This window comes from Uncinocarpus reesii, genomic scaffold (assembly GCF_000003515.1).
Source record: "Uncinocarpus reesii 1704 scaffold_2 genomic scaffold, whole genome shotgun sequence".
Lineage (NCBI taxonomy): Eukaryota > Fungi > Ascomycota > Eurotiomycetes > Onygenales > Onygenaceae > Uncinocarpus > Uncinocarpus reesii.
This window is the reverse complement of record NW_003052499.1, coordinates 3,301,996-3,320,748: the sequence shown is the minus strand read 5'-3', so window position 1 is coordinate 3,320,748 and position 18,753 is coordinate 3,301,996. Positions and strand designations below refer to the sequence as shown.

General features: G+C 47.6%; 8 protein-coding genes and 1 non-coding gene across 9 annotated transcripts in view; 3 read left to right on the top strand and 6 right to left on the bottom strand.

Annotated features, from left to right (window-relative positions):
* Positions 1 to 1,045: 1,045 nt before the first annotated feature.
* UREG_04106 (uncharacterized protein) lies at positions 1,046 to 1,786 on the bottom strand (the record flags this gene model as incomplete). Its single annotated transcript, XM_002544543.1, has 4 exons — positions 1,046 to 1,186; positions 1,236 to 1,284; positions 1,362 to 1,610; positions 1,752 to 1,786. 4 exons carry the CDS (start codon positions 1,784 to 1,786, stop codon positions 1,046 to 1,048), a joined length of 474 nt encoding a protein of 157 aa, XP_002544589.1.
* Positions 1,787 to 2,935: 1,149 nt separating this feature from the next.
* On the bottom strand, positions 2,936 to 4,862 carry UREG_04105 (chaperonin GroL; the record flags this gene model as incomplete). Its single annotated transcript, XM_002544542.1, has 3 exons — positions 2,936 to 4,452; positions 4,518 to 4,659; positions 4,728 to 4,862. 3 exons carry the CDS (start codon positions 4,860 to 4,862, stop codon positions 2,936 to 2,938), a joined length of 1,794 nt encoding a protein of 597 aa, XP_002544588.1.
* A 790-nt stretch (positions 4,863 to 5,652) lies between these two features.
* On the bottom strand, positions 5,653 to 6,959 carry UREG_04104 (uncharacterized protein; the record flags this gene model as incomplete). The annotated part of the gene is made up of 2 exons (XM_002544541.1): positions 5,653 to 6,758; positions 6,833 to 6,959. The coding sequence occupies 2 exons, from the start codon at positions 6,957 to 6,959 to the stop codon at positions 5,653 to 5,655; spliced, it is 1,233 nt and encodes a 410-aa protein (XP_002544587.1).
* A 2,860-nt stretch (positions 6,960 to 9,819) lies between these two features.
* Positions 9,820 to 10,144, top strand: UREG_04103 (uncharacterized protein; the record flags this gene model as incomplete). The annotated part of the gene is made up of 2 exons (XM_002544540.1): positions 9,820 to 9,907; positions 9,981 to 10,144. 2 exons carry the CDS (start codon positions 9,820 to 9,822, stop codon positions 10,142 to 10,144), a joined length of 252 nt encoding a protein of 83 aa, XP_002544586.1.
* A 1,211-nt stretch (positions 10,145 to 11,355) lies between these two features.
* On the top strand, positions 11,356 to 12,745 carry UREG_04102 (uncharacterized protein; the record flags this gene model as incomplete). The annotated part of the gene is made up of 2 exons (XM_002544539.1): positions 11,356 to 11,529; positions 11,738 to 12,745. 2 exons carry the CDS (start codon positions 11,356 to 11,358, stop codon positions 12,743 to 12,745), a joined length of 1,182 nt encoding a protein of 393 aa, XP_002544585.1.
* Positions 12,746 to 13,067: 322 nt separating this feature from the next.
* UREG_04101 (uncharacterized protein) lies at positions 13,068 to 13,587 on the bottom strand (the record flags this gene model as incomplete). The annotated part of the gene is made up of 2 exons (XM_002544538.1): positions 13,068 to 13,459; positions 13,533 to 13,587. 2 exons carry the CDS (start codon positions 13,585 to 13,587, stop codon positions 13,068 to 13,070), a joined length of 447 nt encoding a protein of 148 aa, XP_002544584.1.
* A 914-nt stretch (positions 13,588 to 14,501) lies between these two features.
* On the bottom strand, positions 14,502 to 16,361 carry UREG_04100 (uncharacterized protein; the record flags this gene model as incomplete). Its single annotated transcript, XM_002544537.1, has 3 exons — positions 14,502 to 15,614; positions 15,663 to 16,187; positions 16,266 to 16,361. 3 exons carry the CDS (start codon positions 16,359 to 16,361, stop codon positions 14,502 to 14,504), a joined length of 1,734 nt encoding a protein of 577 aa, XP_002544583.1.
* A 148-nt stretch (positions 16,362 to 16,509) lies between these two features.
* Positions 16,510 to 16,599, top strand: UREG_08035. Its single transcript has one exon. It is a non-coding gene; the product is annotated as a tRNA-Asp (tRNA).
* Positions 16,600 to 17,929: 1,330 nt separating this feature from the next.
* Positions 17,930 to 18,753, bottom strand: part of UREG_04099 (uncharacterized protein) — a gene marked incomplete at both ends in the record, with an annotated part of 5,515 nt that continues 4,691 nt past the window's right edge. The window contains 2 exons of the mRNA XM_002544536.1: positions 17,930 to 18,585; positions 18,635 to 18,668. Coding sequence (XP_002544582.1) covers positions 17,930 to 18,585; positions 18,635 to 18,668 — 690 coding nt within the window. The remainder of the gene's footprint in view (positions 18,586 to 18,634; positions 18,669 to 18,753) is intronic.

The following is an 18,753-nucleotide window of genomic DNA, read 5'->3' as shown; positions in this document are numbered from 1 at the left end:
ATTCCTAGGACTCTATGTGCTTATAGAACCGCTTCCTCGATAGCTAGGATCCTGCGTGCTCGTCAGATGGCTTCTGAGAACTCCTAAGGCCCTACACCCCTCCTCTGTAACACTCTCACTTCGTTACCATTTTCTGTACGCTGCAATCTGGGGGATTGATGCAAGCATCTGCTACTCAAGTACTTCTAGCAGTGGGCGCGTACTTCTGAATGCTTACCAGTCAACCGCTCGAATCCGTTGTGCCACAATTCCGTGAATCATCGAATCTCTGAACGCACATTGCGCCCCTTGCCATTACGGCGGGCATGCCCGTCCGAGCGTCATTACGTACCCTTCAACTACGGCCCGTGTGTTGGACTGGCGTCTTCCTTGTACCGAACGGTTCCTTTGCATACAAATTTCCGTGAAAATTCGCTTGGTTCTGTTTGTTGGGCAAAGACCCGAATCGATTTGTCGATGTGGAGGTTGTTTATGAGACTGGGTCGAGTCTTTGGCTCCCTTTGAAACTGATATGAATGCTCTCGGTTTCAATCACATGGTGACATATAGTGGATGGACTGGATGCCAGCTTGTTTGGACTGCGGGCGACGTCGTACTTTGAAATTTTATCGGGGTCGACGTGCGGATGACGGGTGGACGCAACGGATAGGTATCTCCTTTGTATATGAAACTGCAGCGATCATACCACAAGCCGCGCATGCACTGTTACTCGGTTGTTATATTGGGTTGAAACCTGGCACCCCCTGGTGGCGCGATTGAGTCAATTAGACATGCGCATTTTACCCTACTTAACAATTAACATCTTTGCCAATGTTAGAATAATGAAACCTGAGCCGTTCGATCTTGAAATTCTTGAGTTGTCACTAGCTGTGATATGCTAGAAGCTTAGTTCAATGATGGACGCTGAAAAAGGGTAACGCCGCAGGAAAAGCTCCATCAGTCCCAGCACTGTTAATTAATCCACACAATGTATGAAGCTGCCCAGCTTTTCCTCAGAACGATTCTTTTTCTCAACCGCGGTATGTATCCACCGATCCCGACTTAATTATTTGGTAGCTTTGTGTCCGCTGGCTTCGGCGAGCACATACTTCCATTCAAGTTCGGCTTTGTCATCGGCGTGGATACTTGTATGTGGGTTGATGGCGTTCTTCAAAGTCTGTCGGCTGGTTGCGTATAGCATCGACCACTGGTTTGACGTCAGTAAGGCCTTCAACAAGACATCTGAAGGAACTCACGAAGGTAGGCGTTTCGTTAGGCACCCATGAAATGAAGACAATTTTGTTGCTGGCAGCCACGTCAGACGATTAGCAGGCAACAACATTAACCCCTCAAAGAGGCGTTAGGAACCACTGTGAACATACCGCTTGCCCTCTCCGCCTTCAAGTTCGAATTCAACATCGTAGACTGCGTATCTTGGAGCTGGAGCGCCCTTTGAATCTTTAGCATTCTCGAGTTTTTCGCGAAACACCTCATAATCAGGCTCGCCAGAGGCTTCGTCCACGACAATTTCTCGTCGATTGTCAGCGATCTTGAAGATGATGAACTTTGTCTTTCCGCGACCGAGTCGGAGTTCGTTGTAGGCAGTTATGCAATCCGGGTGTATGGAGACTCTAGGGGATTGATAATTAGCACGAAAGAGCAAGTTATGCCCATACGCCTCTTTTCAGCGGAGAGAGTAGGGCGAAAGTGTTGGATATGGCGGCCACGTACCCCGAATCAACCTATGGCAGGGGGGGATTAGAGCTCCATACTTCGTAGATAAAGAGGATAATGCACGTACCGACATGTTGTGTAAGGCTTCCGAAACAGATTTCTATTATGACAATGGTTGTAGAAACTGCGAGGTCGATGAATCCAGGTCAGTACACTGAAGGACGAGTTGTTGGATGCCGTCGAAAACAGGGTAGAAGTCCCGGCCAAACCCTGCTCTAGACTTGCTCGAGATTGTGAAGATAGGACGATGAGATGACGGCGATGGGGAGATTGATTTATTTACCTGGTCAAGAGTGGGAGAAGGTCAAGGAATGCTTGATGTGCGGTGAGGTGGGTTGTGTTGATGGGAAGGGAGGATGGTTGAAGCAATGAGGCAACGGGACCATAATAGCGGGGCTGAGTCGTAAGGTTGGTGGGGGGCAACCAAATGCACTTGGGATTTTGAACCCCTTTTCGAATGCCACCAGCAAAAACTAAACCTCGAAGAAGAACAGAGTACATTAATGTCATGACTGCTGATAACCCGCTAGGATATGGAATCGCAAAAACCACCACTCTCGCCGACCCAGCCCCCATTCGACGAACCCAAACCCTGCCAGTCGAAGCCAGGCTCTGCGAAACGGTCCTCTCCTACCTTCCAACCCATTCGCCGGCCTCTACCGTCAGTTATTCTGCTCGTCTTCGAAGACAGAGATACCGATCGTCGGAGCAACGCGTGTTGTGTAGATATCCTGGGATAAGGGAACCAATGTGTAGTACAGCGTTTAGAGACAAAAATAGGGAATTAGAAATGTATTTCATAACTCAGACAGTCAATAATGTACAGTGCATTGCGCTCTTTTAACGCATAACGCCATTTCCAGGCTTCTTTCTCTCTTTCTTCCCCTCTGCGCCGTACAAAAGGTATAAAACGACACCCAAACTCAACTCCGACGAGATTGGATACAAGCGGCATACACCGACCTTGCTCGCTTTGCTTGCCAATCTGTTTGTCCATGCCAAAGTCGAGAAAGGAGCATCTGCGGATAGGATAAAGATTTGCGTATAGAGTGGGGTGGGGCTTTCCAACACAATCGTAGAAGCATGCCAGATTGAGGGAGAGATGGAAACAAAGCCAGAAATATATGAAAACACACAAAACGTGAGAAGGAAATCGGATAAATTAGTATTTTAAAACATCCAAGGTGAAAAAGACATAATTACCGTAAAGTCCAACAGGCTTTTAGTACATACCGCCCATGCCGCCCATGCCACCCATGCCACCCATACCTCCCATGCCACCAGGAGCAGGGCCCTTCTCCTCTGGAGCCTCGACAATTGCGACCTCGGTAGTGCCAAGGAGGGATGCAACACCGCTAGCGTCAACGAGAGCAGTGCGGACGACCTTCAATGGGTCAACAATTCCAGAGCCAATCATGTCAACATATTCGCCCTTGGAGCTATCAAAACCTCTGTTGAAATCTCCGGCAAATTCATCGGTGAGTTTTCCCACAATAACACTGCCTTCCAGGCCAGCGTTCTCAACGATGGTACGTGCAGGCCTTTGAATAGCGCTCTTGACGATGCTGACACCAAGTTGCTGGTCAAAATTGGCCGGCTTGACATCTTTCAAACCGTTGGCGGAAGCCTTGAGCAAAGCAGTACCACCACCAGGGAGGATGCCCTCTTCAACAGCAGCACGGGTGGCGTTCAATGCATCCACAACGCGATCCTTCTTTTCGCCAACCTCGACTTCGGAGGCACCGCCAACCTTAATGACGGCAACACCACCAGAAAGTTTGGCCAACCGCTCCTGGAGCTTCTCCTTTTCGTAGTCGGACGTAGCAGGATCGGCAACGATGCTTCTGATTTGCTCACACCTCTGAGCAATGGCGTCCTTGCTGCCTTCACCGTTCAAAATAATAGTGTCTTCCTTCGTGATAGTAATAGAGCCAGTGGAGCCAAGCATATCTGGAGTGGCTTTGTCGAGCTTCATATCCAACTCGTCAGTGAATACAGTGGCATTGGTCAAAATACCAATGTCACCAAGGATGCTCTTGCGGTTGTCGCCAAAACCTGGAGCCTTGACAGCAGCAACCTGTAGCTGACCACGGAGCTTGTTGAGAATACAAACAGCGAGAGCTTCGCCCTCAATATCCTCGGCAATGATGACTAGCGGACGACGGAGGCTAGTAGAGGCCTCGAGGGCGGGGATGATGTCTTGAACGGCAGAGATCTTCTTCTCAGAAAGGAGGATAAGAGGTTTTTCGAATTCAACCTTTTGGGTTTTGGTGTCGGTGATAAAGTAAGGTGAGACGTAGCCCCGGTCAAACCGCATACCCTCGGTAACCTCGAGTTCATCTTCAATGGTTTTTCCATCCTTGACGGTTATAACGCCTTCCTTTCCGACTCGTTCCATGGCGTTGGAGATTAGCTTTCCAATGTGTGTGTCGCCGTTTGCAGAAATAGTAGCCACTTGCGCAATTTCTTCACTGGTGGTGATTTCCCTCTTGTTCGCTTGGAGATACTCAACCACAGAGTCAACGGCAGCCTGGATACCCCTCCTCAAGTCCATTGGGTTGCAGCCAGCAGCAACGTTTTTCACGGTCTCGGAGAAGATCGCACGAGCAAGGACAGTTGCTGTTGTAGTACCATCACCAGCAACTTCATTTGTCTTAGAAGCAACATCCTGGAGCAGACGGGCACCGAGGTTCTCGAACTTGTCCTGCAAAGAGATCGCCTTGGCGACAGTGACGCCATCTAGAGTTGCGAGGTTAGCTCTCTGTCATATATCAATGTTCCTCGTTTGGGATTTGGTGGTATACCTTTGGTGATCTTGGGAGAACCATATGAAGACTCAATTAAAACATTTCTACCCTTGGGGCCCAACGTGGTGGTAACAGCTCTTGCGAGCGTATCAACTCCCTTGAGGAGCGATGCACGTCCTTCAACGCCGAACTTCAGCTCCTATAGCACGGAGCAGTTAGGGCGCATCTTTCAGACGAATTGCGACGAAACACAGATACGGAACTAACCTTGTGGGCATATCTTTGTTGCTGGAAGTTCAATCCACAGGTTAATGAGGGCTTGAACTGAGTGAGCTGCCTACGGGCGGAGGCAGCTGAAGAAAGGACCGAAGCCCGTGAAGAAGCTGAAAGAGCTCTCTGCATTTCGAACAGGGACAGACAAAGGCACAGAAACGACGGAATCAGTCCCGAATACCCTGAACTCCAGTAAGGTGTACAGAAATATTAGGAGTTAATATGATACAATTGTTCGAATTGAGACGTCGAAAAGAAGAAAGATTTGAGGAATGCCGTGAACGAAAAAAAACTTTTGGGGAGCAAAGATTCGAGCAGCTTCTCCATATTCTTGGCATCTAGAAGCTGACTCAGCAAATTAGTCACATGACCTGTTTCCTATTTGGATCTAGCGTTTATCATGAACCAACTTCTGATCTCCAGGCACAAACCGCATCTGTCAAATGTCTTGCTGTGTGAATATTCAATTGAAAGGTCACAACAATCGTTACTATTTGGCTACTAACAAACGCAGCAAAAAGATCAAGGCAGGGAAAAGAAACTGGCGGCTGGGGATTCAGTTGGGTTTTGATGGTGGTTGTAGCCCTCCACAATAACCAATGTCTAGGTATGATTCTCCGTCGATCCAGCTAATCTGCAGCTCTATTCCTTGCAAGCATAAGGGATAGAGAACTAGCAGGCACTGTTGCAGATAAATCCATCCCATGAAGCAAACTATGGAAACAATCTGGAAAAAATCACATCACAGAAAAAACGCTAATTGGCGGGAAACAAATCGATTTTTTGCTTGTCAGGATCTGGCAAAGTCCATATCAAACTGACCATCGCAAGGCTTTTGAGTTTTTTTACTGATACGTGTCAGCTGCTGTTCCTGATATGAAGCTTCCATTGTTTTTGACTTACTACGAAAACGGAGAGTTCATTGATGCAAATATTCAGGACTGATATAGTCTCCCACCTCGAAGTTGTCATCCAAATATCCAAACGCGTTGTTGGTGAATGCTGTGTCGAACCAGTTCATTGTGCCGCCCTGCGGGGTCTCCAATTCTGTGCCTTGGGCTATTGGTAAAGCTCCACTGGCTGAAGTCGCAAGATACATATTTGCAGATGCTTGGTGAAGGTATTCCAAATTGTACAATGGGGGCATTTGATCGTTCATCTGGAGAGATTGACTGGATGCTCCACTCGAGATTTGGTTATAGCCTGATTCATTTGCGCTGAAGTGTTCCGAACTGCTATAGCCTCCGAGATCCTGACTCCTCTGCTGCGGAGTGTCCTGATAATGTTGTGCTCCAATGTGCAAGAGACTTTGTGGATCCGAATCTATTTCCATGGGGACAGCGTGGCCCTGGATGCTAGGAGAAGCGCTATCGGCTCCATGGCCATCACCTGCAGGGCTTTCATCCCCTGATGAACACTCTTCCTCCTTGACGTGAATGTGATCGTCATTCACTCTGTCGCGGCCCATAAGGGCCCGTTCCAAGCGCCATGGCGTAACCCGGAGCACAACCGTCCCGCTCGATGGGGCCTTCCTTTTATTCCCTGTTGTTGTCTTGTCGGCACTGTCGGAGCTTCCATTGCCACCCTTAGGTGTCGGGAGATGCTGGCCAGCGGCTATTTTATCCGCCGTATTACGCTTGATACCCCATTCATCGGAACCGGGATTGGTGATCAAACTGTTGCTGTTGGCAGAACTCTCGTTCCTTTCAGTTCGTCTATTCTTAGCTACGCCAACTCTTGTCTCGGCTCGTGGTTTGTTTGAATCATCATCTGGGCTCTCTTTCATCTCCATACTCTGCCTAGAAACGGTTCTCTTACCGGTTCCCGGCCCACCGCGACGAAGTGGAGGAGGGACAGGGATGCCATCGCCTTCCATCCGGGAGCGCAATTTCGCAAGATGCTGCACAATTGCACCTTCTGTGATCTTTTCACCCATTATCTCTGCAACCTGTGCCCAGGGGATTCGTATTCCTGCAGAGTTACAAGCGGATTGGATCGAGAGGAGTAGCTGCCTATCGAGCTCGTCTGAAAATCTGTTTAGCATTTTTCTACAGTCGACACAGCATTCAAGGGAGACAGGAGTAGGAGCGGAGCCATACCGTTCCATCGGACAATGGTTCTGGTTGCTGGTCGTGGCTTAGGGGTCTTTGCCGGCGCCCCGGATCTTGAAGCGGATGAGGACATGCTGTTCTCAGCCGATTTCTTCTTGGAGTTTTTTGGAGCCATAGTTGCTTGGTTAGGCGGAGCGCTGAGGTGAGAAGTGATGAAGGCTGTATGCAGAAAGCAAGTCCCAGGGTTGTTGCAACTGGAAGAATGTTAGTGATTTCTTTATGCTTGCACAGTGCAAGCATTCCAGGAGGTTTTCCAAAGGGAACGCGTTCGACGCGTCTCAATACTCCAGATTGACGAGAGCTTTAGGAGAGCTTTGCTCACCTATCAGATTTTGGCGCCAGTAGCGCTCTCTGCGAATTAATAGGAAGAGTTAGCTCCCGAGATGACAAGGCACCTATGCTTCATACCAAAGGGCTTCTGGCACACTTTGCACGAATGGTGTCAAATGATAGACAAGAGTGATCAAGGATACCTGGCTGTGCACAAAAAGCATCAGAGATGAATAAGAACCACTGAAACAATTTCCTATAAAAGAAGAATGCTACTTACTGTTGTAGTTGATGATTCTAAGAAGGGTTAAAAGAAAGAGAGAGTAGGTGAGGAGAAAGTGAATGATACAGAATGGCAGAGGAACACAATATAACCTGTGCCATATCTGCGCTAAGAACTGGTTGCTTGGAACTAGCTCTTCTTTCGCACCATGCATTATCAATATACTGGAAGCCGCCCAGTAAAGTCTCTATTTCTTTAATTTCTTTTCTTGAGCTGTCTTTCCTGAAGCTACTACTGCCTACGATTCACTTTCAACGGCATCCGCCGTCAATGATTGACCTTTGTGCCGTCCCAGGGCCCCGAACCTGGAAGTTCACAATAAGGCAGCTAAGGCAACCTTTCCCCGATCCTTGGTCTCCGATCTGATAAGCTGTATTTCACTTTCTCAACGCAGATATTCCTTCCCCCTTTCAATCACTTTCCTTTTCAGCCTCCTGTTTCGGTGGATATACCGAGCCTTGGGGATTCACAGCCTGTGGTTGCTTTCCCAACCGATTCCCAGCAACCTATTTCCATTCCCTCGGTTTCATCCCGCGGCGTCAGCAGGTTCCCGCAGGCTTGCAGATACCAAATAGAATACGACGATAAAGACGATCTACTCTCACCGCTCATCCCACCTTGGGTCCGAGTCACTTCAAGAGAAAGGCAAATGGAACCCGAGTCCATGGAATTGGGAACGGAGGCGCGGGAAGGTATCAGTACATTCCCAGCCATCCATGTCATCCACTGGTGGATGGGAATGAAATGAAATTTCCAAAAGCTTGGGAGACCGACGTTGAATCTAGGTTGTCCGATGGCTCGATGACTTTTTTGCCTCGCGCACCTGTCTGTCCACTCTCCTCAGATTTAGGTTTGGTCTAGAACGCAAGGCTAGGGAGCAGAGTGATTCCGGAACTGGGCCATAAATGCAAGGAAGGATGTATGAAGGGGCTTGGGCTTCAGCTTGACAGAACAAGACTACAATAAGAAGGTTGGCTGAATGGGAGTCATTCATGCACGCAACCCTGTGGTCAAATCACTTGCCATTTCTTCATGAACATGAAGATTCATGTTATTGCCTGAATAGAATGACTTTAACAGGATGCATTTGCAAATTTCTTGCTTTCAGAGCCAGGTAGTACCCAGATGGCCAGGGGCGTTAACCATTGATTTTTATCAAAATGAAATATTTGCAACAAAGTACCACCCCATTGCAGCCAACAGTAATCTACCACTAGAGACCTTGAAGGGGTTCTGGGCATATGAAGACTATCCCGCAGAGTTGTTGAAGGTGATTATTCTAAACACCACAGCCTTTGCTATAGGACTGAATGATGTGGGTATCATGGAATGCATTTAAGTGTATCTTCTTCTAGACATGCTCCTATAGGGATAGTAGAGCATCTTGTCCACCGGCTCTCAATAACGGATTATAACAATCAAAGGCTCTTCTCCTGTGCTGGGGTTACTATCTGGTGAGTTGGTGTAGTTCAAAAGGCTGTCACGTGATGAGATGCTTGGCAGCCACTGACTTGACGATTCGAACCCAAAAAGGAACGAAGAGAAGAGCGATTGCACACGATACGACGAGCCCCCTCTCTACCAAGAAACACTCGATACAAAGATGACTTTCGCGTGGAAGACCGCCGGCCTGACGTACGCTCAAAGTCCTTGCTGCCGTTGTTAGCTCCTTGCAATTGCTGACCTGTCTCCGTCAACGTAGCTACAACCGGTATCTGGCCATCGCTTCCAGAACCGTCCGTCGCTCGCTCACGCCCGAATTGAGACTCAAGGCGGAACGGGGAACAGCCGAGATGAAATTCGCCCAGTGGGAGGTCAGTAAACTGTTCTTTCAGTGCCTAATTGAGCGTTTCCTTCCGGGTTCTAAAACGGGGACATTCGGCTGACCGGCGTGCTTCCTGGTGGATAGAACGGCAAACAGGGCGATCTTCAGAATCTGTCTGCGAAGAGCGAACAAGCTACAGCGGAAGCTGCATCGGCGCAAAAATAAACCTGAGGATGGGCAATGACATGGGACCCTTTAGAGCAAGCGAGGAAGACTGGGGATGAGTGATGCGGAAGCCACTGGTTGTACTTTTACGCTTTGACGGGCTAGACATACGATATCAATTTGCTCTGGGCCATTTGGACCGTGAAATCAGCCCTCTATATAGACCAATTAAACCCGAGTACATATTCTCTAAATTAGAAGTGTTTTGTTCCTGTTGTAGATTTGCAGCGCTGTGAGCCTCCGCAGCCCATCTTTAGCCCGGCGGCTCACAAAAATCGGTTACCCACCCACCGCGGATTGCCTTTCACCGCTGGTAAATCACCTGCTTGACAACTTTGGCCTCTACGACTTTGCAGGGACATTTTCATCATTTGATTTCCTATTCCCTTTTTGATCTAATATGATCTAGCAATCAATTCCAAGTCTAGGGCCATGTATCGAACGAAAGGCCCTCCCCGCATCGCATCGGAGAAGATGGAGGCCCACGATATCACCGAGGAGTTCACCAAAGCTGCATCAGGTATGTCTCCATCATTACGTCAGAAACCAGCTATCAGGCGCTTGATGGCTAGGATACTAATGTATTCTTATAGCCTTGGAGACCGGTCAGCTCGTGAAAGATGAATTCTTTACCTTGTTTGAGGCCGTGGGGGCTTTGGAGGTGCGACACAGCTTTATATTCTCATTTCTTATCGAGTCCCCCTTGCTTTTACGACTCAATTACGTTACTTCGTGCTATAAGAACGATGATCGCTGACGAATGGAATGTGCAACCCAAGGGTTTATAGATTATGGACTCCAAAATGGACAGCGGCTACCTGGCACCAGGAGACACGTTGGACGACGAATACGATGTTATGAGGGAACTACTTCCGGAGGAGGTGATTGGCATCATGGACCAGCTTTTATGCCTCGAGGTGCGGTGAAGCGACTTCCACCCTGTCGTTCGAAGCGTTGCCGTTGGCTTTGCTGCAAATGCGATGCTAGTCCTTTTCCAATCGATACGGCCCGGAACTGATTTCGGAGGTTTAGGTAGCCTGGCATATGGGACATCCGTTATCTCAGACCCTTTTTACGTCGATATATTTGGATCGGTTACTCTGGCCTGTTCCAATGACGCTTGAAGACGCCCAATTCGATCAACAAGCTCGCAGCTGTGGTAGCCGGGAGAGTAAAGGAGAGCAAGACGGGGCATATTGTAGAGGCCCAGGGCTAGTCTCTATCGTTTTAAGAGCATATTGTTTGGCGTTGATCAAAGCCTGTGACCGTGTGATTGGGAGAGTCAGCTCCGAGTACTATTTTGAGGTTGGTAACGCCGTCAAAGTCGGACCCTGGGAATTGGAAAGCAGCTGATCTCCGAGGATAGGAGGAAGACTTCGTCACCCAATTGTATAACCGAAATCTCCTATCTGATGTCCTTTCCTCTGACGTCCGGACCCTTGTCGATGATGCTATATCGTGGCTCAAGAATTATGAATTGGATACACCCGTTAAGGAGGCGCTTCTAACTCGGCTGATATTTCGTCAAGAATTTCTTCTTACCTTGGACCTGGACACTTCTGTGATACAAACTAGGGCAACGGAAAATCCGTCCGCTTGCCTCGAACAAGTCGATAAAATTGAGAAATCGTTATCGATCGGGAAACCCGTTGAAGCGTCTTTCAGCCAAAAAATCCAAAGGAGGCTGGCTAGCTCGGTTCCTCCACGGCCTATGGTCAAAATTGATCCCGCAGATGCAATGAAGTTTTTAAAACGCTTTTGTCAGGATGCTATTGACGTACAGCAGATTCTTGATTCTCGAAACCCTTATGATTTGCAGGTGGGTAACATTGTCTCTTGTTGTTCGAAGCGTACCCTTATCTAACGAATAGTTTTCCTTGCAAGAAATCGGTTTGGGCAGTGCAATCTCGAAAACCTCAACCAGCTGTCTATATTCGTTCCCTTACACAATCCTTCCTTTTGAACGAGATGCGCGTTCTTGGTTCCAAATCTATTAAGCAATTCTGTTTTGACGACTTAGCCGACCTTGTTCTTCCCTGGAGCACGCTATTGGACAAACGAAACGAAGAAGTTGAAATGCCTTCGGACCCTCGGTTTCAAATTGCCAAATACATGGAAACTTTCGTTAAGCGGGTTGCTCAGGTAAAGCGCCTTGATACATATCGTCATGCCACGCTAACCGTTTAAAAGCCTTTCATCGATACATACCGCGCATCATGCCTCAATCGTTGCCGAATAAGACGAACATTGTGTCATTCCGTCATTGACTGGGACCATCTTCAGGCTGAGGTGAGTGAAAGAGTGGTATATTAAACCCCGTTACTGGGACTATTTTAACAAAATTCTCAAGGCTGAGGGAATCGATGGTCACCTTCGTCCCTTGATCTCAGAACCTGCCATCAACCTTCATGGAGAGGAAGCTATATACGCGTATCCCCTCGGCAGCTGGGTTTATCACCAAAAGTTACGACAGCTTCGGCTTCTTTTGCAACTTGGCTTCGAGCTTTCGATATATTCCCCTGAGGAGCTTCCTGGTTTATATTGGTATCTCTCGCACATATGCGCCACTCATCTTTCCCATCTAGACCGCATACGTTCCTGCGTCGAGGCAGAATACCAAAGAGGCACCGTTGATACCGCACAGGAGAACAAAATTGAGCGGAAGCGAGCGTTTGATAGGACATTTAAAATTCTTCAACGACATTCGACAGAGCTCGGCGCCATCGACGCGTTTGCCCTCGCATTGAACGCCCTTTTTATTTTAATCTTACGCTACGATTTATTGCCTTCAACGTATTTATCGTCGTCCAAACGTTACTCGTCAGAAAGTTTACGCTATGAATTACGGATGAAGCCATTCTTTTCTGTATCACTGCCAGAGCCTCTTCCTTTTGAATTCTTTGAGAAGGAAGCAACTTTATCTGAGAGTAGCGACGAACTGGTGCTTGATAGGGCTCTGGCAGCGGTGGCTGAAGCGAGAAAGGCTCTAGAGCAATGTCTAGCAGATGGGCCGTTCCTCGATTCTGGGATCTCTGGTACGAAGGGAGAACAAGATAAAGAAGGGACTGTACCCTTGGCTAGTCTCAAAGAGGACTGGATAAAAGACGTTAAAGATTCCCTACGAGCCTGTATCGCGACGAGTATCGCCATTGGGACATTTAAAAAGGCGTATACAGCTAAACCAGCGTCTTTATCGACGAGGCGAAAAGGCAAGAGCGATGATATTCAACCTGCGAGATCCCCATCACGGCGCTTAAATCTGTCGGTTGAAGTCCCTCAGATCGGCTCCAAGGATCGCTGGCACGATTGGTGGATCGTACCGAAAATCTCGGAGATACTTCCAATTCGTGGTAACTAGTCAAGTGTTGGGGTCAAGCCGTGCAAATGGCATAGAACATGATATATTCAAAGATGTTGCATTGGGTACGGGCAATGTGAAAGCAAAACAGCATCGGGCATTTTCAGAGGGGCGATCACATTCAACTTCTTCATTCCATGTGTAGAAGTAAAGGTCTTTATCTTGCAGGTTATCGGAAAGGCATAACTAATCCAAATAAGTTTAAGAAAGGCAATAAGAGAGGTCATATCATAAGCGTTGCTAAAATACCCGTATAACACCACAAGCCAAAAAGACGCATACAAAAAAGCAGGAAGAACAGGGAAGCCTTAATTGCTTGAATTCACACTCCCGCCGCAGCCAACATCCCCAGCGCACCCGCAAAGGCGACTGGATTCCCCTTATTAGCACCCGCAGAAGTTTGACCATTACCAGCCCCCTTACGCCCCATTAAACCGTCAATACGCTTGTCAAAATCATCCACATTAACGGGCACCGCAACTTCGCCCTCTGAGCATGGGCCTTGACCGTCTCTAGCCACAACACGGGACCTGGCATGGGGAGGAGGTATGGCGATTCTATTGTCAGGGCTTCCGTTGTCCCGCTTGGACCTCTGTACTGGAACGCAGCAGTAACCCGATAATACGCCGTTTGAGGATCGCATACTCATGTTTCCTGGACAGCAACGGGTGACGCCGTTGGTGGTGGAGCAGGATTTGCTAAAGGAGTATTGGCCTGGTAGTAAAAAGAGATTGCTTTTAACATTGCTTCTCAGAGAAAGGGAGAGAGGGGTATATCTTGAGCGAACCTGCAAGAGCGGAAGGCAGCATAGCGCTTAATATCATGGCATTGAGGACCTTCATTGTTGGATATCTTTATTGTATGTCGAACTGTCAAAGGGGCGGATGAGTGTGCCTTTTCAATTTAAGTCGGGCACGATAGCGCTGCGGATCCCCGAAATGGTAATTGGAAATTGCAAGTGTTGATAAATCAATGAAAATGCCTGGTGTCTAAAATGCACGGGGGTATTGGGAATGGAGGTTTATATCCTTCAAGTTCTTCAAGCATCACTATCATCACGCATGATACACAGCTTCATTAAGCGCTGTCATAAAGCAAAAGGCATGTTTCATATTCACAATATCCTGAATATGTATGGGTGAACGAGCAAAGAAGCCCCAAAGCCCCAGAATAACTGCATCACGTCCAGCCGCCGGGTGGTGGTCTCCAGGCGAAAAAAGAGGATGGCAAACAAATGGCCCCGGCAAACAAGCTTCCGAACCACTGCATGGAGAGGGCCAGATCTTCAAAGCGCAAGCCAAATCGTCTCTCCCTGGCATTGCTGCTGCTTTGATTTGTTTTGGCGTTCAAGCCCACAGGCCGAGACAATGCCCAAAACTCGTGGCGGGATGCGACTTGTGCTCTTCTCGGTTCAGCAAAGAGCCCAGGCAGCGAATGACAGCAGGCTCATGTCGCAAGGCTGCAGCCACAACTTCGAAAACTGTCAAATACGGGCGAATGACAAAAGGGAATTGGGGGATTGTGACAAGGCGACAACATTCATTGAAATGGTTGTGAAGTTTTGGAAGCTGATTAGTTAGTTATGCAGACCGTTGATAAAATGAAAGTCATTTGGCGGCCTTCCAGTGAAGCCACAAATACTCCGTACAACGTTTCAAGAATCGAATTTGAAGATATACATTGGCTCAGTAATATGACATAACATAGGAATCATAATTCATTGACTTGCTATTCGGGCTAATCGCGAGCTCGACAATCAATCAGTCGCCAAATACTCATCAATATCGACTCCGATACCCCGAGCCATGTCCACGATCCACTCTTCATTGACTGAAGCGCTAGAACTAACCGTGATATTCACGTTCAAACTCCATTTCTCCCCACCGTCAATCGCACCGCCAGAAGTAGCCGCTGCAGACGACGCAGGCACAAGCAATCTGAGTTGTTGCAGTGTAGCTATTTCCGGAGCAACAGCATCTGCTATAGGAAGTGCAGAAAATGACGGGTTTGGGTCGATTGCATGGTATATTGCAAAGAGGCGTTCCAGTGAAAATGGCCGTGGTGTCAGGAAATTTGTGACTCCTTTACGAGTGCCAAATAGCCTAGAAGAAGAGGAAGCTGGCGTAGATTTATTGACTCGTGACTGCGCACCTGCTTTCTTGCTGGTTTTGCTTGGTGTTTGCGTCGGATCGTCGGGGCCTTGATCATGATTTGCTATCTGGGAGGTGAGGTTGAGTCGGCCTCGACGTCGGATTCGTTTCTTCTTTGAAGTTGTAAATTTCGAGAAGAGCACAGTGTCGAGGCGCTGAGGTATATACGCTGCCAAAAAAGCCGCGGTCAGCACAAGAGTTGGTAGATAAGGCAACTCCGGGAGCTGGCTTGCGTTATTCTTTTTTGCAAGGAGCGAGAACCCATTTTTGCTCGATGATATGGGTTCCGATACAACGTGATGAAGAAGTAGATGCTCTCCTTGTTGCTGGAACAAAGTCCGGTTCTTAACAAGGAGTCGAGAAAAATCCCATTCGCGGCCCGGTGGAGACTCTCCATCTACAATCGGCGCAACAAACCGCGGCCATAATTTTTCGGAGGCAGACCGGAAAACTGGCACTGTTCCTGCCGCAGGGCCAATCAAGGAGTCATACAACGTGGATAGGAACGAAGGATATAGCTTTGCTGTAATGTCCTTAGGAAGACTAGTCGCTGGGGGCGACAACCTCGAAAGTATAGAAATCATTTCATTGCGAGAGTACGGCGGGAAGTAGATATGTGGTACACCAGCAACTTGCAAGAACAGCGGACGAGGTGTGAATCTCGACACAAATAACACACGTATCGAAGGGACCTGGGAATCAAACGGTTGCGCGTCAGCCTATGCAATGGGGGTGATAAACGAGGCCTCAGAAAGGGGAAAGAATACCAGCTCTCCAATCCTAGATAGGGCCGCCAGTAGCATCTGTCCGCCTTCTCGAAGGTCGTCAACTCCATCAAGAACAAGTATGAATTTCTGGCACTGGGTCCGCCCAAGAATCTCACTCAAAACACCTGGTAACGAGCTAACATGTTCACATCGCACCTTGTCGACAATCTTGAACCATTCTTCCTCAGCGCCGTCAATGATAAGCTGCGACCCAGCGTTTTGCACCGCCGAGATTACATTGGACACGATCTTGACCAACAGATGGCGTGCAGTAATACACTCTGCAACTTTGATAATCGAATAGAAGAGGCGTGGCTTGGTGGAATAGCCTTCCTGCTTGTCTTCTCTCAGTTCCCCGTTTCCTTTTTGCTTCCTTGCTCTTCGTCCCTGTTTCGAAGAAGTGTTCGCCTGAAAAACAGGCTCAACCGGCGCCCCATACTCCTTGAGAATTGCTCGAACTACAGTCGATTTGCCAGACGCTTGGGGGCCGTGTACAAATATTGTAGGCGGAGAAGGAATGGAGGGCTGTTAGCTGACAGCAGTATCCGTTAGCTGAACTGGTTCACAAAGGCTTCGGGTGCTTGTAAGGTTTGATTCACGAACACAGAGCAAAGGAGCCAGTTGCCTAATCTGCAAGTCTCTAGCCAGCAATTGCTGGCAGACTGCAATAGCAAGCTCTTCCGGTAGCATTGAGCCCATAGTTGGTCAACAACCTTGACTTTTCGGAGCCGAGTAGTTAGTAGATTTGAGAGGATGATCAAGTCGCGTCCAATAATTAATACGGGAGTGGTTGGCTACATCCTGGGATTTCTACTTATAATCCAGTACCTATATGCTTAATAACAATTCCTCGATGGTCTAACGGTTATGATTTCCGCTTGTCAAGTTAGTCAACTAACAAGCGCGGGAGACCAGGGTTCGACTCCCTGTCGGGGAGGAATTTCTTTTTTCTCACTCGCTTTTTTTCGATTCCAACCTGGACAAATGACGATAGTCGGAGTGTTTTTCTTGTGCTTGAAGGAACTCTTAACTAGTCTGAATAAGTGTTGATGTTAGTCCGTACAAAAGTAGTCAATGACTCTGATAAGAAACCTACTGTGGTTGAAGCGACTACAAAACCGTAGAGAAAATCTGATACAATTTTATTGATGAATTTACAAGGCAAGGTGATCTAGCAAAGTTGACCGTTAATGTTTGTGCTATGCTATGCTATTGCAACTGTTGTAACTGGGGGCTAATTTGGGCAGATATGGAAGCAGGGGAAATCAGGGAATATGGGTACATCTATTCTAGATGACAAGGTTATGATCATGATACACGGGCTGGGGGCTTCATGAAAAAGAAAATCAAGAAAAGGGAAGTCATAATTCGAGAAAAGCAATCGTGAATACAAATCCTCGAAAGTAAATCATAAAAGGAAAGAAAAGGTTGAGATCCGAAAGGCAGTTAGATGGCATGAGGTATCAAAGCCAAATCTGCGGCATCTGTCTTGGACCCTAGATGGCTCTAAGGAAAAGTTTGTTGTCGCAGATTTCGTTCCCGCTCAAGGACCAATAATAAAAATACAGCATAGCCAAAGCAAAAAAAAAGAGTATCAAATGAAGGATGGATCCCAAGCCACAGATATTTCGAGGATTTCCTGACACATAGTCTGGTCCGTGATGCGGGTGTCCGCTAAGTCGTATGTATGCAGGGTAATCCAAGAAAAAAATTGCCGACGAGGTAGTAAGGCTCATTCACATCCAAAGAGTGTGTTGATATCGGTATTCTGGAGAAAGAATGAAGCATTTGTCGTAGGCAAAAAGAAAATGCCAGGAATGTTTGTTCAAAAGAAGGGAACACGAAAGTTTGCAATCAGTACCGCAGAGTCATGAAGTCGGCACAGTTCAAAATCGTGATACGAAGAGGTAACGGTGGAAAGTGACCGTTAATCTCGAGTCATTGAGTACAAAAGGCCAAAAAAAAGCCGGGCTTGATGTATGTGGGCAGGTTGTACAACGAGGGAGGCGTGCCCTTTCGCTAGGAATGAATCAATGCATCATCAAGATCCAGAGAAGAAATCATCGGCGGAGATTTTCAAATCTGTTATATGCCGTGTCTTTTTGTCATTATCCATGTTTTAGCACAAAGGATTTATCGTTCTTCTCTTTCTTTTTTTTCTTTTCGCATCGCGGCCGTAATCATCGTCAGTCGTTTCGTCGTTTCATCTGGTGGTACAATCTGTTTAATGAGACAATAAAAGGACAGAGTCGACAACAAAGGGACGACTAGTAGAGGCTGAACCCCTGAGTGGCGCCATTAATTCCGTTGAGGACACTGGCACCTTGCTGCGGAACCGGGCAAAAGATGGTTGTGGTTGAATCAGTGGTCGGGACAGTGGACCCTGAAATTGAGGGATCACCTGTCATAACAGTCATAGAGGAATTACCGCCCAAGTTGTCAGAAATATTAGTGGTAAACTGTGGTCCGTATTGGGAAATTGTTGGGCTAGAAAAGGCATTGCCTTGATGATAAATTCCGTTCTCATCGCGGCCATTAGGAGTCAGTTGGCCATTAGTGGTACCATTAGTGCGATTTTGAGAATCGATGCTCATGATCTTTCCCGCAATGCGGCGTCCGTGGGGAGTTTGACGGATAGCGGGAAGAATGGGCCGGATTGCTTCAATAAGAGCGACACGAGTTTCGGGATCGGCATAATCCATTGCAGTTTGGACAACATAATTTGCAAAGGAATCTCGCAGCATCCTTTCGAGCTCTTGTGCAGGCAGCATCTCTTGGATAAGGAGGCGTCGGCTTTGAAATTCGGCGGTGCGAGGGCACTTTTCAATCACATTGGAACTGAATTTTTGTTTTGAAAGCATTGACACCTTTCCAACAAATGTTTGACAGAGAGGCTCTGTGAAATGAGGTTCGGCAAGATCCACTAAAAATATTAGAAATGTACCCAAACATTTTCTGGAGGGAGAACCTACAGATGTACTGAACAACATAGTTTCCAAAAGGATCCTGCACCAAGGTGTAGGGAATTAGCTGTAATCTGTGCAATCAATTGTGCTCGCTGGTCGGCTGATGCGTGATCAATGCAACGTTG